This window comes from Haliaeetus leucocephalus, unplaced genomic scaffold, assembly GCF_000737465.1.
Source record: "Haliaeetus leucocephalus isolate CR32 unplaced genomic scaffold, Haliaeetus_leucocephalus-4.0 Scaffold340, whole genome shotgun sequence".
NCBI lineage: Eukaryota > Metazoa > Chordata > Aves > Accipitriformes > Accipitridae > Haliaeetus > Haliaeetus leucocephalus.
In genome coordinates, this window is record NW_010972776.1 from 9,193,198 (window position 1) to 9,209,474 (window position 16,277).

A 16,277-nucleotide genomic window follows, 5' to 3' on the forward strand; every position below is an offset into this window, starting at 1 on the left:
AAAATGAGTGTTAATCAAAATGGGGCTTTGAGCCAGGGCAAGCGGGATGCAAGAGCCGTGTGGGATGCTGGGAATGGTCCAGCCACGGGCTCAACTGGTACTGCCACGATGTGATGTCTCACCTGCTGCTTCTTCCCTGGGCAGGGACCTGCCCGTGCATCAACTTAAAAATCAAAATTAAAACCAACCAACCAAAGAAAACCCACAAAAACCCCCAACAACCCAACAAAAAACCCAACCAACCAAAACCTCCCACCAAAGAAAAGCCCAGCAACTCCCCCAAAAAGTCAACCAACCAAACCCTTCCTACCAAACAAACAAACAAAGAAAACCCACAAAAAAACCCAAACAAAAAACCCCACCAAACTACCCTCCCCTACAAACAAACAAACAAACAAAACCCCCAATCCCCCCCCAAGCAAAACAGCCAGTGTTTTTGGGAGCTCTGCTCAAGATACTGCAGAGGAGGGAAGGAAAGAGGTGAGTTCATTTTTTTACAAAGTGCTAAGTCTTGGAACTGCAGCCTTGGGTAGGTCCTCCTTTTTTTATGGATGGAGACGGTGCCTGGGGTGTGTGTGTGTCTGGGATGTCCTGAGCCCTGTTGTAGTGGTGCTGGTGTGGGTAGGGTGTCCTCTGTGTCCCCGTGGTGTCTCAGGCAGGACGGGGGTTTGGGTACCCTGCTCCGTGTCGAGCAAGATGCTGCTAAAATATTCTGCATGCGCTCAGCGAGTCGGATGCTGCCAGGGAGTGTCGGACGGTCTGGTTGCATTTATGCTGCTGAGATGATCCACGGTCTTATTTCCATGTTGGAAACCCCTGTCCTTCTCTGAGGTGTCTTGAGACAAAACAAGCTTAAAAAAAATCACTAAATTGCTTTTGAGAGCCTGGGCACTGTTCTGTGACTTGCAAACAGCCGCTCCTTAGGGGAAGAAAGTCACACTGATGTTGATTGCTGTATGTTACTGAGCAAATGCCTTTCCCAAGTTCTGCCAGCACAGGTAGGAAGCCGAAATCAGAAATAAAGGGGCTGGAGTGATTTAAAAACAGTCAACAGGTGCCCTTAAATAAGTGCAAGTCCTTCGTGTTACTATAGGGATCAAGAACTGATCTTCTGCCATTTGCTTTTCATCAGACAGTTGAGATAACTTTAAAGAGAATTTGGCCAGGGAGATTATAAAGGAAGGAATTTGCTTCTTAAATAAATAGTCTGCTCTCCATTGTTGGAGACTTAACAGGCTGATAAAAGCCCGCTGGAATGAAAGGGAGCCTGGAAAACCTGTCTCAGATCTGCCTTGCTCTAAAGTTACTGAGACCAATGCACTTCCAAAGACTTTTTTTCCGAATCTTTGAATATACGCTCAATTTGACCTAGTGGCTTGCTTTATCTTAATTTATTCTGATGAATAAAGGAATTTGCTAGGCATGCGTTTTTTCAGAAATTGCTTGTAACTTTTAGTTTAAAATAAATGGAGGAACTACACAAACTGGTGTCCTGGTCTTTAGAAATGCTTGGCTTGTAATTTGGAAGGGAATGTATGTAATCACTTGCCCTCTGCTTGAAATGTGGCTCATCATTTGTCTTTTAAGAGGCATGTTGCTTTTTCGGTATCTTTATAACCCCATTAGGTGGATGTTGGAGCCTCCAATTAGTAAAATATGGCTGAGGGGGGTGACCAACTGCTGGTTTCCTTGTGTCTCCTCTCTTTTTTTGAAAATGCACTTTGTGTTTAAAAATAAAAACAAAACACAGCAACCCCAGATGTGGCTTTGCAGTGATAAAATGCCTGGGTCTGTGATATCTCTCTCTGCTCAGTTACCCAGGGCAGAGACGCCCTTTTCCTGGGCTTTTTGAAGCTATTCCTGCTGTGCTGGGCTGTGCTCCCTGGCTGAGCAGCTGGCTCAAAATAAGAGTTGTAGATGGAGGCTGTTGTCTCTGCAGCAAATTGGAGAGGTAAGAGAGACTAGAAGCAAAGAGTGTAAATATTTGAGATTAAAAAAAAAAACGGTGAAGGTGAAAGTTCCCCAGTGATGTGACATTAGTTCTGGGCATGTTATTGATATAATTAAAACATAACAAAAGCCTGGTGGTGCTGTTTTCAGTGATTTGTTTTCTGTTTTGTGGGATTGGTTTAATTAACTTTTCCCCTTTAGAGGGAAAGAGGAAAATATGAAATATTTGGAGCGTATGTATTCCTGCGTGTGGCGGAAAGCAAACTCCTCCTCGGCTGACCCCGAGCTCTGCCAGCTCAGCACTCCCCGCTGCCTTCCCACGAGGTTGGGTTCGGTGAGACCGCTCTGACCCCAGCGGTCTCTGCCCTGCGGAGCAGCAGTTTGTTTCCTGCTCTCTCTATTGCAAACTCCCAGCCGCCTCGGAGAGCACTGGAGGAGGATAAAAACACCCTTTCCTTTGCAGTAAATCACTTCTGCAGGAGCAGCAGAAAGGTGGGTGCAGAGTTTGATGCTCTCCAAGCCAAAGGCTTCCCTCCATCCTCAGGCACTCCTGCATCTGGGCTCTGCCGTGCCTCTTCCCAGTGGTCCTGCTGCACGGTGCGTCTCTAAACTGGTGCCCAGTGATGGAGAGGAGCTTGGACTTGAACCCCAACCCTGATGTGGGCTTCAGCACCAGGATGGGGGCATGCGGAGACGCTTATCTTTCTTTGGTCTGACAGGTTATAGCACAACAGAGCTACCTTTTTGCTGCAGAAGCCTCTTACAATCCCCCTGTCTCTGCTTTTCCTACTTCTGCTCCCAGGGCTCGGTTTGAGCCTGCTTCTCTGGGCCCTTATTCCTCCCATTCCCCTTGGTTTTGATAAAGAATCATGTTCATCCACCACTCGTGCTAGCCCTGACTGTTTGCATTTTTAACTTTGTCTTTATTAAATTTTCAAGAATCTCTTAAGCATTCACACATCTGTCATGGCACAAAGCGGAATATTTCTTGATGCTCGGGAAAACAAATTATACAATAGATGTGCAACCCATATTTAATCCAAAGCGCTACAGCCGCATGTTCAAGCACGAAGCCCCAGAAAAAGATTTTATTGCAGAGTCATTCTTGAGAGGTGTTTGCTGTGGGATTTTTTTGGGGTTCTTTCTGAAATTTCACTTGGAGTGTAGCTTTCCTATGTTGAAGTGGGTATTCCCGAGGGTCTCCAGGGATCTCTCAAGGCATCCTGGTGCCCCTCAAAAGAAAAGCTGCTTTCCTGTGGTCCCCTCCAACATCCCTAACCGTGGCTTTTGGTGTCATGAGATGGGGATGCCTGTGCGGAGTGCGGAGCACTGCACTGAACTCCTTCCAGGCAGGGTCCAGTCCGGGCGAGGGGCTGGTTGAAGGTGGGAGCCGTGGGCACCAGCGTTTCTTGTCTACTTGCTTCTGGGCTTGTAGCAGCGTGCGGTGGTGGGCTTTGCTGTCTGCATTAACAAAGTTTTTGTGTACGGGATATAGATAATAAATGGGTGAACCACAGTGTGACTAATTGTCTAACGGTTGGACTATTACCTAGAATATAATAGGAGTGTATTTTCAGGGCGTTTTGAGTGGGTATAATGAGATGCTAGCGTACAGTATTCTTATTAGAAACTTCAGGGAGTGTATTTCAAAATGCCAGGCCACTAGGTAAGCTGAACAATTACAAATAAATGGCTTTGGAGCCTGGCATTTCGGTAGGCACAGATGGTTAGGAGAAGATGCTTTTCTGACAAGAGCACAATGATTTGGCTTTAGCTGGTGAGCAGCAGTGGCTTTGGAAACTTTTAACTTGGTTCCCGCGAGAGCGAGGGTGGTGGGCACAGAGCTGGAAGGAGCCCCCTCTCATTTAAAGATTGGACTGAGACTTTTCTTCTCTTGGTCTTGTGGTGGTGGAGCAAAGGTAGAAAGTGCAAACCTTGATGGCTTAAAATTAGGAAGACCGAATAACTGAATTGTTCTAATTTTTGTTACTAATGCTTTGAAGCTAATCTCATAAGCTTGGGAGCTTGAGTCCGTAATTTTGTGGTGACAATGTTGTAAAAGTAATCCAACAGGCTGTGTCGGTTGAAAAAAAGCATTTCCTAAGCTCTAAACCCAAATGTGCTCAGAGAAACAAACCCTGTAAGAGCAAGCAGTAGCAGTATCTGATGGGTTTTGTAATGTCACAGACAAAAGTAATTATGCTGCTTAGAAGAGCTTTTGTCTCCAGATAATGTTGTTAAAAACTTGCAGTGTAGTGTAAATCATAACGGAACAAATCTGGAGTCTGTTCTTATTGCTGCCAGGGGAAAATCTCTTGGATTTTGTTTCCTTTCTGCTCAATATATTGCAAACCTTTTCCAAGTTTGTAAATAAATATTACCTGCTGTTTGAAAAATGACTTGTGGTTCATCTCACCAGTAGTGCCTGTGGCAGCCAGGCCATTATTGCAAACAGTTGTTTCTCTCTTGGTGAGCTCTTTTGTGTGTCTTTCAGGAACACAGGCTGCTGCAATGAGTCTGAAGTTATCTGATTCATTGGCGATATTAAAGAAGTATTTCCTTCTTTAGAGCTCACTCACATGTGGATGCCTGTGGCTCTTTTTTGCCGCTTCCTAGCAGTACTGCGGCAATTGCCGTGTCAGAAGATATTTTGTTGAGCTTACAAAACCCACTACTTTTAGCATTTCCTTGATGAACGTTTGAATTCCCATCCGTGAACATTGGTGGCTTTTTTAAGGGGCTGAGCATTTCTGGTTTTTAGGTACCTGGGACTTTTTAAAGGTTTGGAGACCCCAATCCTGAAGGGGATGCAGCAGTTGCGTTAGGACCAGATTAATTAACTGATGAATTTTCCCCTGCCCTGCCTGGAGACCCATGTTTTTGCCTCAGGATGGAAACAGTTCCCACGGACGGAGGGATTCCAGTGCCTGGTTCTCTCCTGACATGACTTGTGTCCTGAGGAGTGAAGGGAGAGGGATTTGCATCAATAGGTCATTTCACAGGCAGTAAATGAGGTTTTGCCATCGGCAGGGAAGTGCCAGAGAGCAGGAAGAGCCGGGGCATCTCGGCAGGTGAAGTCTGGCTGGGCTGGGGGCTCTCTGGCTCCTGCGGTTATTACTGTGCCTCACACAGAGAATTTGGTGCCAGGTCCTGCGAGTAGGGACCCTCCGGGGAAGGGTCGGGGGAGCAAACCCAGAGACACGAGGAGAGCCATCGGAGTCTGAAAGAGGGACTTCAGCAAATCCACCGAGCTTCAGGTTCACTTGCTGCCCTGGACCAGTTGCATCCATAAATGAGATTTATTGGGGGAGAAGGGGTGCATTCACACCTAAGAGGCATTTAAGAGCATTTTGGTACATAGAGCTGGTGAGATTTGAAAAAGGTCCCACGCGCAGGACAGGGAAGCGCTGTGTGCAACGTTGCAGCCTGCAGCCCAGGGCACTTCCAAGCAGCAGCATCCCGGGAAAGGTGCAGTGAATCACAAAATGCATCATCATCTGTAGAGAGAGAAATTCAGCTCGATGCCAGTGATCCGCGTTGATCTCGAGGGAGGTTTCTGCTGCACAGAAATCAGTTTCTTGTTTGTTTTACAATTTGGGATAGGTCGTGAGGATTCGCCACTCTGCCGTGAAGTCCTGGAGATGGCCCTGAAGGTTTTATGGGGTGGTAGCTACATGATGGTGACACTGTGACCTTGTCTACGATTATTTGCCTGGCTGTCTCCCAAAAAATAAAACTGAGCCTTGTCTTTACTAGCTCTTGGTAGTGGAATAAAACATGTTGTAGTTTCTCCGCTGTGAAGGCATATCTTTATGTGGTCAAGATAAGGTTTAAATGTGGGGAGACAATTGCCCAGTTTTTAAGAAAACAATCTTTTGCAAAGGTGCAAAAGTTGGGAGCTCAGCTCCTGGTGGGCAGTTGGAGCAGCCGTGGTGGGAGCCTCCCTGCTCAGAGAGCGCTTTATGGTTGCATGGTTTGTGTGCCTGGATGTCAAGAAACAGTAAAATCAAGGTTGTAGGTGCCGTTTTAGCCCCTTGGTGTCCATGAGCTGAGGGACATGTGGGTCACGCACTCCTGCACCTCCACCTTGCGTTGTTCCCTTACCAGGTGCGCCGTGGAAGGTGGCTGCTGATGCAGCAAGTTTTGCCGTGCAGCTCCCTTGTCTTCGGTCTGCCTTTGCCGAAGAGGACTTGCGTGGTGTGCTGCGTGATGCACGGAGGAGGGCAGCCGTCCGCGTTGGGAAGCTTGCGTTTGCAGCAAAACAAGAGTGGCACAGTAACGGAGGGGCAAGCGTGAAGCCCGTGGCGTGTCGTGGTGTCCGACCGCCGTGGCGGATCCCACTTTCCCCCTGCTGCGTGCCAGCTCGCACCTTCCCCCCGTGGCCGCGGTGGTGCGGGGAGGTGGCTCCACGTGGCTGCAACGGTGGCTGCTGTGGTGCTGGTTTTTGGTGAGCTGGCGTGGGGCGGGGAGCAGAGGGAGGACAGATCTCCGTGTTTCTGGCAGCAGCACATTTCCAAACGCCTTCAGTTGCTTGTGAAGCTGCGCTGGCTAATCTCAGACCTGGAGGTGCTGCTGTCTCTGTAGCTGCACCGGCTCTGCAGCCGCCGTTGGATTTCAGGTCTTGCTGAAGAATGGCTCGCTGGGGTTGCTCGCACCGGCTCCTTGCGGTTCAGGCGACTGCATCACATAATCTTAAATAAACTCATCAAGTCCCAGACTGGGCTGGAGCCTCCTGCAGCCTGAGGGAGCCAGCAGGTTAATCCGGAGCTCCTCCGGCCCCAGCGTTGGCCCCTTTGAAGTAGCTGCAGCTCAGGAGCAAACGTGCCTTCTCAGGAAAGCTGGCGTTTTTACTAAGCAGCAGACTCTTATTATCTGAGCCGAGAATGCGGTGATTTCCTTCTCCTGCCAGTAATCCCCACTCAGGGCACTGTTACGCTCTTTTACAATTTATTTTCTTTTCTCTAATTGCCAGTTTGCAGTGGCCATGCAGCAATCCCCAGGCTGCGTTCTGGGGAGCTTTTGCACTTTGAAAGCAGCTTAGTCCTTCCCTCCTGGCTGCTGGAACTGGGCAGCAATTCCTCTCCAGGTGCTTCAGCAAGAGTTCTGTTGGAAAAATGAGTAATAGCCCATGCTTTTCAACTGGTACCTGAGAACTGTGGTCTAGAGTAGAGATTTAGCTGTGTCACGCATCCTTTGGGAGCCCTGATAAACTGCCCTTGGCAGAGGTAGTAAACAGATGTACCGTACCAGTGCACCAGGTATGATGCTTTGCCGGTGATGATGCTCTGGCTCTCATCCTGCATACGGTCCCTTTGTTTCACCTGGGCACGGTACGGTTCTTCCCATCCATCCTGGGGTACAGCAAGCACCGTGGTGCTATGGGGTGTTAAATTGCTCCCAGGTTTTGTCCCTGTGCTGATTGAAATGACTTTGGAGTGCAATTTGTGTATGCGTTCAGCTCCTTTAGGTGGGTGAAATGTGCTTAGGAGCTACCTAGGCAGGAGTGACTTTCTGGCACGGTGGCCCGCAGCAGCTCAGGTGGTCATCTCCTCGAGACAGACACGTGGATCAGGGCTTTTTAAATTTTAGTGCATGCAAAAGTGGTGTTTTGGTATTTTTGTTTTGTTTTGTTTTTTCCTACTAATCACGTAAGAAAATATTTTAGAAGCAGGTAAATAACCATGTGGCATGGTCGAGTTCTGCTGTGTGTGCATAGCTATGGTGGTGGAGACTGTAAAACCTGAGCTCTGCTCTGCCCTGTGGTACCTTTGCCTGCTGGAAGTTGGGTGCAAGTCTGATGCTATGCTTTGCCAGTGCTGTTAAGGTATTTACACTGCTTCAGTTAGACCTGCAAACTGGCTGCCTTAAATTGTGGCTTTTGAAAATGTCCTTGAATTAAAAAAAAATAGAAGAAAGAAAAGATTCAATTGTCCTCCAGCAATAGGAGTTTCAATAATGCCATGTTATGAGCAGGGCAGATTTTGCCAGCAGTAAGTCCAGGCTGTGGGATTTTACGGGGGATCAGAAGCCCGTGCAGCTTCTCTAATGCGGCGTCCCCTCCGTTTCCCCCCGAGGCTCACTCGTGGGAGCACAGGGGACTGACCCGCAAAGTTTCCTCCTCTTTGAAGTGCTCGGATTCTGGCCGTGGGTCACTTCTGCTGCTGGCAGCTGGGGCTTTAATATTCTTGCAGCCAGCCCTTTGCGAGGAATATTTCAGAATAAGGAACTACTAGGGGAGTTCAGTGCAAGAGATTCTGGATGTGTAAGACTTTTTTTTTTTTTTTTTTTTAACAAAGTTTTATTATTTCTTGCATCTATTAATAGGGCAGCAGGAGGCTCCATATGCTTTTATAGTCCCTGTTGCGCTTTCTAATGGATATATGCAAAAGCTCCAAGGCGCATAAAATAGACACTCTTAGCCAGTTATTATGATAAAAATTATGTGCATGTCATGACCTTTAAAGCAGTGGGACTGTGTGTGCATGCTTTTCTGATATGCCACTGTTCTTGATTCCTTTCTGAAGCATTTCTCGCCATAGGAGGTTTGCATAGGAGCTTGGAATATTTTTCTAATCAGCGAAGAGTCTCTTGGCTCTGATGATAACTTGCAAAGCACAGAGGAGCGAGAAAAGGGAAGAGGGATGACTTTTTCTAAGGGAACTAACAGAGAAGAGGTTAAAGGCGAATGGTGAGGCACAGCATGAAAATCCTGGCACTGTCTGCAGTGCTGTCAAAAAAACACTGGTCCAAAAAGTTCTTTGTGCTCTTTGAGGCAAAAGCTATTCTGGTGCTCTTGAGGATAAAGATGGAAAAAAGTTTTGTAATCCATGTGCCCTATTTAAAGAGACTTCTTTTGTTTTAAAACTTTTAATAACAGTGCAACCAGAATTTGCTCTGCTTGCATAGCCCACACGTTTACCCCGCTCTGTGTCAGACGTGCCTGGAAAGCTTTGCAATACTCTGTATGGGCGTGAGGAGCAAGATGCCTGCCGTCGTGGAGAGGGAGGCACGGAGAGAGGGGCTTTGTGTCCTTGGACCGCTGCATCCCTCACTGGGTGCTGTTAGGAAGGGTTGCTGTCATCTGGGAATGCAGATGGTTGCTCTGGGGCAGTCCCGGTGTGGGTTTCGGGAGCTGTGGACAAACTGCTTTAGCAGCATGCCCGAGAGCTGCGCGGGCACCAGATGGGATGGAGACGCTGTTTGTATTTCAGTAATTTCTGCTTTGATTGCTGCTTACACCGTAGCTTTCTGCATGCTGGTGTGGAGGGCAGCAAACAGCATTGGGTCCTTGTCCCACCAGGCTTTTCTGCAAAGGGGGCACCCGGGAGGAAAGAGTTGGAAGTCCTGGAGATGTGATGGTCTCAAAAGCTCTTGAGTAATGTGAGAGGTTATGCAGGGCGAGCAGCAAGGCCTGACATTGCTTGTGATAGCGTTGATAACAAACCCCTGTGGAGACACGTCAGGCCATGCTCAGCTGCATCCCAGCTTTAACAAATGGGAAAAATAACACTTACGGTTTTAAAAATTAAACATTCCCTTTAATTATTGAACATGAATAATTTTCATGCAAATTGAGCCTGGATGTGTGTTTCCAGAGTGACACAGTTGAAAGCGGTTACATCGCGGGGTATCAGTGACCTGTGAACTGAGAGGCTGTTCATTATTTTTAGCATTTTATGAATAGTACCCTGGAGGGTGGGACACAGGCTGGTAGAGAGATTTGGCCGAAGAAAAAGACTTTAGTTTGCACTGGTGGCCTCCCCTTGTAATGCTTTAACTTGCAAACTAGGGTGTGTGTAGATACGTTGTCTTTGCATACCTGAGTGTGGATATTTTGGAAGCCTCCTGGTGAGGCGGGCTGTAATTAAGGGAATAACCGGGCAGTGACTGTGCTGCTGGAGGCTCTCCTGCTTGCCGAGTGGAGGAGGTGTGGGCAGAAAGTCCTCAAGTCTTTGAAGGTGGAGAGGGGAGAATGCAACCTGGCTTTTCCTACCAAATTGACGGTCTTCGTGTAAAACTGGAGCTTCGCGGGGCAGTTTGGCACAACCTGATGTGTGCGAGAGTGGTCCTGGCTGGGCACCCGCGGATGGACGCTGCGTCGCCAGCTCTCAGCATCGCTTTGGACCACGGAGCAGCTCATGCCCGGGGCAGAAGAAACGTTGGATCTGGAGCTGAAGTGAGCCTGACGCATTCAGGAAAGCTATAGCGCTGCAGAGGCTTTTCAAATGGCTTTGAGGATGCTTAGTGCAGGGTGGGTGCTGGGGGTCGAGTCCGAATATCCTCTGTGATTAAGCTCCTATAAATATTTTCCTTTTCATAATGGAATGTCAGCATTTACTGTTTCCTGATTTTAAACACTGTACAGTTTGTCAGACGTTTATCTCTGTCTTAAATTAAGTCTCAAGATAGAATTCCTGTTAATTTCAAATCAATATGAAAGGGGGAGAGAAAGAAATTGCAGTCTAGCCCTTTTCTTGAATCAATATTTTCTTTAAAAGCTGAAATGTTAACTAGATCATAGTTTTTTGCCATTTTGAAATGTAGCTTGTGTTTTAAAGAACGTATGCATTTCCCCTGAAAATCGCTGATGCCGGTAAGTTTTGCAGCAGGCACAGCTGCCAGCAGGCGTTTGACCTGAAGTGGGCAGGATGGGACCAGCCTTTGCAGCAGTAATGCGGTATAACGTTATCCTCCCTGTTTCTGAGCTCATCGTCTCTTAATAACATTTTTTTTTGTTCTGTTTTGCAGAAGCCTTTGAAATTGTAGTACGGCATGCAAGAAACTTCACCAACAGCATGTTTAGGACCCACTACCAGAGCATGGGCCCCAGAGCTCTAAAGTTTGTTGGAGAACTTTTTACTGATGTCTCGCTGTACATATTGGGCTCTGACATTAGCGTTAATGACATGATAAATGAATTTTTTGACAGTTTATTCCCTTTGGTTTACTCTCACTTGATTAATCCCGGCTTCCCCGATCCTTCCGTGGAAATGACTGAATGCCTGCGGGCGGCCAGGAGAGACCTCAAGGTCTTTGGCAACTACCCGAAGATGATGATGACGCAGGTGTCCAAGTCGCTGCAGGCCACGCGAGTCTTTCTGCAGGCTCTCAACCTGGGGATCGAGGTGATAAACACTACTGACCACTTAAAATTCAGCAAGGACTGTGGACGAGCGCTGCTAAAGATGTGGTACTGCTCCCACTGCCAGGGGCTCCTCCTGGCCAAGCCCTGTGCCGGCTACTGCAGCGTGGTGATGCACGGCTGCTTGGCAAGCGTCGTAGAGATCGATAACCACTGGCGAGAGTACATCGGGTCTCTGGAGGGGCTGACCAAAGGCATGCACGGCATCTATGACATGGAGCACGTCCTCCTGAACCTCTTCTCCTTGGTGCGGGATGCGATCGTCTACGTGCAGAAGAACGAAGGAAAGCTCTCAACAACCGTGAGTAGTTTTCTGCAGTTCCTCTAGCTCGCTGCCACGGCAGGGCTCAGTTGTGTTCCACGAGCTCTACGTGTTGAAACCAACCTGCCCCTTTCCTCCAAGCAAGAAACCCCAAATGCTTCAATTACCAGCTCCTATCTCCTTCCCCCCCTCCCAACCCAATTCTCTGATTTTTTTTTAAAACTTTTGGTAGCATTTGAAACTGGTGTTTGTGGGGCCTGGGCTTCAGTTAAGGGCTTTGCGTCTTTTCAGGTTGGTCAGAGCAGAAGGGTCTGGAGTAATCCTGGCATCAGCCTTGTACCTGGGCTGTGAGATCAGGAGCTGAGATGTCCCGGCATCTTCAGTACTCCCTGGGCGTTGCACTTGCCTTAGGTAGCTCTGAAAGGCTGGTGCTGCACTCCAGGTGTCCCCTGCCTCTTTTAACAGCGCTAAAATGAACCTCCAGAGAGATGCCAAGTGGAGGCACGTACTATGGCATCCCCTGCTTCCTGATTTACTAAAGGAGATCTGGTTTTCCCTCTTTTGGTAACTCATTCCAGTTTGGGGCTGCATTTAATCCCAGGGACGAGGTTATTTCTTTTTTATTAGGAGTGACCTGACTCTCTAAAAACAAGTTGTGTGAATTTCTGAGCCTCCCGAGAAACTGAGGCTTTCTTGTTCAGCAAATCCTGCTGCTCTGAACGCCAAGGACAAATGGACTGTGGTAATACGACGCTTGTTTTGCAGAGGAGGTTTTTCTTGAGATGCAATTGAGCTGCTCCGTGCAGGTAGGGTAGAGTTGGGGATGGGGGCAAAGGTGCAGGAATGTTGTTGTAGTTTGCTTACAGCCAACGATGATTAAAATCTGCCACCATTTCCCTGTTAGCTGCTTGTTCCTGTCGTTCTTGACTCCTGTTTACAAAAGAGCTGTGTTTATGTAGGTCACTGTAGTACTTGCACCGTAAGTAACTCTTATCTTTTTGGGGACCGTGGAAATGTATCGGCTTATGGATTTTGAGCTATGTGGCATTCAGCCAGCAGCACTCTTCTGTGCCATTTTATGTGCCATCTTTCTTAGTGATTGCCTGAGACATGCCACCGCACATATGCAGGCTGTGAAATAACGTGGTGGCACTCGGGCGGTTTCACACCCTTTGGGTAGTTTGGCACACATGGTGCAAGCTCTTCTCGTTGCTTAGAAGGGATTTAGGGACCAAACCTCCAGTAAGTTGGATTACTCTTGTGTTGCAGTGTCCAGGAGGAGGCTGTGGCTGAAGGCTGGGTTTTGCTGTTGGTCACCCGGGCAGATGGGTGCAGGCAGGACTCGTGGGCAGCACGTTAGGCTCCAGGGTACAGTGCAGGACACGGCTTTCAACCTGCATGCCTCAGCCCCTTTCTGCAGAAAATCCCTGTTTTACAGCAGCCTGCCACGCATTTCTTGTGTCCCCCGGACCACAGACAGGGAGATTCCAGCTGGTGGGGCCTGGGGGCAGCAGCTCTGCTGGGATCGACTTCTGCTGCTGTGGAGCCAGGGCAGGTTCCTCTCCCATCGATGAGAACCTGTCAACCCTCTCTGGAACAGCAAAGGAGCAGAGATGTAACTGTAGGTTTAGCTTGAGGTCAGGTGAGATGGAGAATTTATGTTCCAGGTGATAATGATGTATACCAGAGAGAAAACCCAGCTCAACTCTAAGCCCACTTGGCATTTCCAAGGCAGCAAGAAACAAAACTTACTTCTACATGTAGTGTGAGCCTATTTGATCTTGAAAGATCAGCTGGCGTACTCAGCTGTGAGCAAAAGCATCCAACATGTTTTGCACCAGCAAACCTACCGTGCGTGTAGGTGCTAAGGCAGAACAGAAACATTGCCCTTACAGGCTGTATGCCAGATTTTGCAAGCACATGCAACATGTGCATTGCTATACGATCCTGAAAGGATAAGTGTTTCTCCTCCCATATTCTTCTTTTATTGGCACAACAATAAAAATGCACTTTTTCTTGAACATGTCCATGTATACAGTGAAGGAACATGACTGTCAGTTATATTATCAAATCTTGAGACCTTGATCTGTCTACAGAGAATTTGTTTGTGGGAGGATGAGTAGATCAAATGCCACTAAAGTCAACACAAGCCATGGCAGTAGAGCCATAATCTGCCCATTCTCTGCCAAACCAGAACATAAACTGACTTCCTTTAAAATAAAAAACCATTGAGCATTGCAAAAGCATTCAGTGCTTTTGTATTTGATAGAGCTGTTTGAATTCATTAGTGCCGTATATAGTTAGGTACTTATTCAAACATAATTCCTCTTGATTATTTAATACTCGAGTGATTCTTTTATTTGCTCTAGAGACATTTTTGAGTTATAGGAGTGCAGAGGAAAAAAATCCAGGCCAAGCCAGCCAATTGTCTTGCAATTGTCACTATAAAGAGAATGGCCACTGGGTTTTTAAAGTTTATTTTTAAAACACCAGTGTTGCTCAGCTAAGGCTCTTACGTCAAACCTGAGCCCAGAGCAACTTTTTTTACGAATGAAGGTATGAGCTGTTCGGTAGAGGAGTAAGGCAGTAATGGGAAGTGCTGACAGTCTTAACTACAGCATTGCAGATGGCCTGACTCTGATAGCCAGTCTGCATCTGGGTAAATATTTCTGCCTGTAAGGGATAGAATACAATTTTTTAAATTTTTTTTTTTAGCTGTGCTGGAATGAAAGTTTCTCTGTTAAACTTATCAGCACATATTGGATTTCAAAGAATATACCCGGAAGCAAACAGTTGTATTTACTGTTATCCTGTAAATATGATTGGTTTTAGACACCATTGTCATATCAAAGTATAAAATGCCACGGGAGTTGTCTTTGAGAATGTGGGGCTTTGCTCTCGTGCTGGCTTCTCATGTCAACCTCTTTTATTACTGACCTTGGCCACCACTGCTTCTGTAGGCAAAGTTCAATTCACCTGTATGTTATTAAGGATAATGACAGGTTATTTAATTGTTATTAAAATCCCCTGGAATTATGGAAGACTTATCTTCCATGCCCGTAGTGATTATGGCTGGAATAACAGCACCACTGCCCTTGTCTGTCCTTTGGGCTTCTTTGGTTTTCACGTCATTGGTGGCGCTTCTGCAGCAGTAGTTTTTCCTCCTGGTATTTCAGGTCCTCGGGTGCATTACCTGACCGAGCATCCTCCCTCCATGCGGCTGCTCCTCTGTCCCCCTCGCCACCCACCCCTAGGCTGGGTGCAGGCATTTGCACGGGGACCTGGACCCCTTTTATAGCTTACAGCAGACCTGGCTACAAGGGGCATGTGAACTTGAGCTCCAGAGGTGTTGCAGAGCCTCCAGGTAGGTTTCTGAGGAGCTCGGCAGTCCCCAAGATGAGGAGTCATACTACTGTTAATCTGCTTTTGGAAACTGTGTGCCTCCAGGCATGCGTTTAAATGTAAGCCTATGTGCTGGTGGTGTTCCTGGTATGTAAACAGCAATGCAGAAGAGTGAATTCAGTAATATGGCGGTAGGCAGTTCCCATCCCAAGCCTTGCTTTAATAGCTAATTTGTCAGCGGTGGTGTGTTAGGGCTTTATTATTTCTACAATTTGTCTGTTTAAAAACTTCCCCACTAAAATATGCTATTAAAATACTTTATCAAGGAGGCTGAGTTTCTGGCAGATCGGGAAAAAAATTTTCTGTCTAGGGCTATATCTATATCAATATCAATTTTCCTATCTGCTACTTTTTCCCTGGTTGAAAATGTGCCTAGTACGTCCACCTCTTGTAGATATTTTAATCATGAATGTAGGGAAGAGTGATTTTAGTCAGTCTCTTTGTGCTTTCTACCACAAACAAAGACAATCTGAGAGATGCAGTACGAATAAACTTCATAAAATATTCAACCCCAGCACCTCTTGAAGTTAATACTTTCTCTGCTGTTGTAAGTACAAGAGAGATGACGGGTCTGGGTGTCTTACATAGCTAATAGTTGATCTCCCGTGGGGTTCCCTACCTTAAGCCAGCACTGTAAATTTATTTTGAAAGGGTGCAGAGTTGAGGTGTGAAGGCTGTTAATTTGACACAGATATTAATTTATCTATGTAAATATTTTTTTCTTAATGCTTCTCCCCCTTGCTCCGTAACTCTTCAGGGTTTTGAACCCATCCCAACAGAGTTGGAAACAACAGGCAACTCGTAGTATAGTGAGACACAAACCAAAAAAGGTGGGTGGCTTGGGGTGAGGCTGTAGCCATGTCTTGCATGTGAGGAGGAGGATGCACTGCAGGTGTGAGTGGTCAGAGAAAGGGAGGTGGATTTTGGCTGCATTAGCTGCTTTGTCCTGCACACCCAGCAGGGCACGTGTCCCCTCTCAGCCCTTCGGATGGGGTGGCAGGACTTCTCCTGCCCTTTAGCTGTTGCGTGGTGCCTCTCCGTCTGGATATGGAGCTGCAGTCGCTGTTCCCTGCCTCGTGCAATACGACTTTCTGCTTGGCAGGACCCGTACGTGTTAGCGTAATCAGGATCAGGCACAGAAGATACTCTGGAGCTGATGTGTCTGTAACGTGACCAAATCTGGGAATGAGAACGGGTTGCAAAGGAATGCAAGATTAGTCTTACAAGTCTCATAGAAAAAGTACATTATGAAAACCACCAGCAACCCACCACCAAAAAAACATATCAAGAAACTTGGCAGGCAGGTGTGCCCCAGCCTGGACATCTGCATCGCTAGGGAGAAATGCAAAGATGTGGGCTGATAGAGCTGCCCGGCCCCTGCTGCTCCCCTTGCAGTCGGTGGAACCGCGCAGCTCCACCTGCAGAGTATCGCCTAGAAAGGAAAGACCAGGGAGCTCAGTAAAGTGTTTTTCTTCACTCAGAACTGATGGTTGAGTTTCTAGAAAATCCAGTTAAATTGCA

The 16,277-nt window shown here is 47.2% G+C and overlaps 1 protein-coding gene across 1 annotated transcript in view; it reads left to right on the forward strand.

Moving 5' to 3' along the window:
* The window catches only part of GPC3 (glypican 3), a 152,926-nt gene that overhangs the window by 59,540 nt on the left and 77,109 nt on the right, over positions 1-16,277 (forward strand). The window contains exon 3 of the mRNA XM_010572549.1: positions 10,699-11,393. Within this exon, the coding sequence (XP_010570851.1) occupies positions 10,699-11,393 (695 nt within the window). The remainder of the gene's footprint in view (positions 1-10,698; positions 11,394-16,277) is intronic.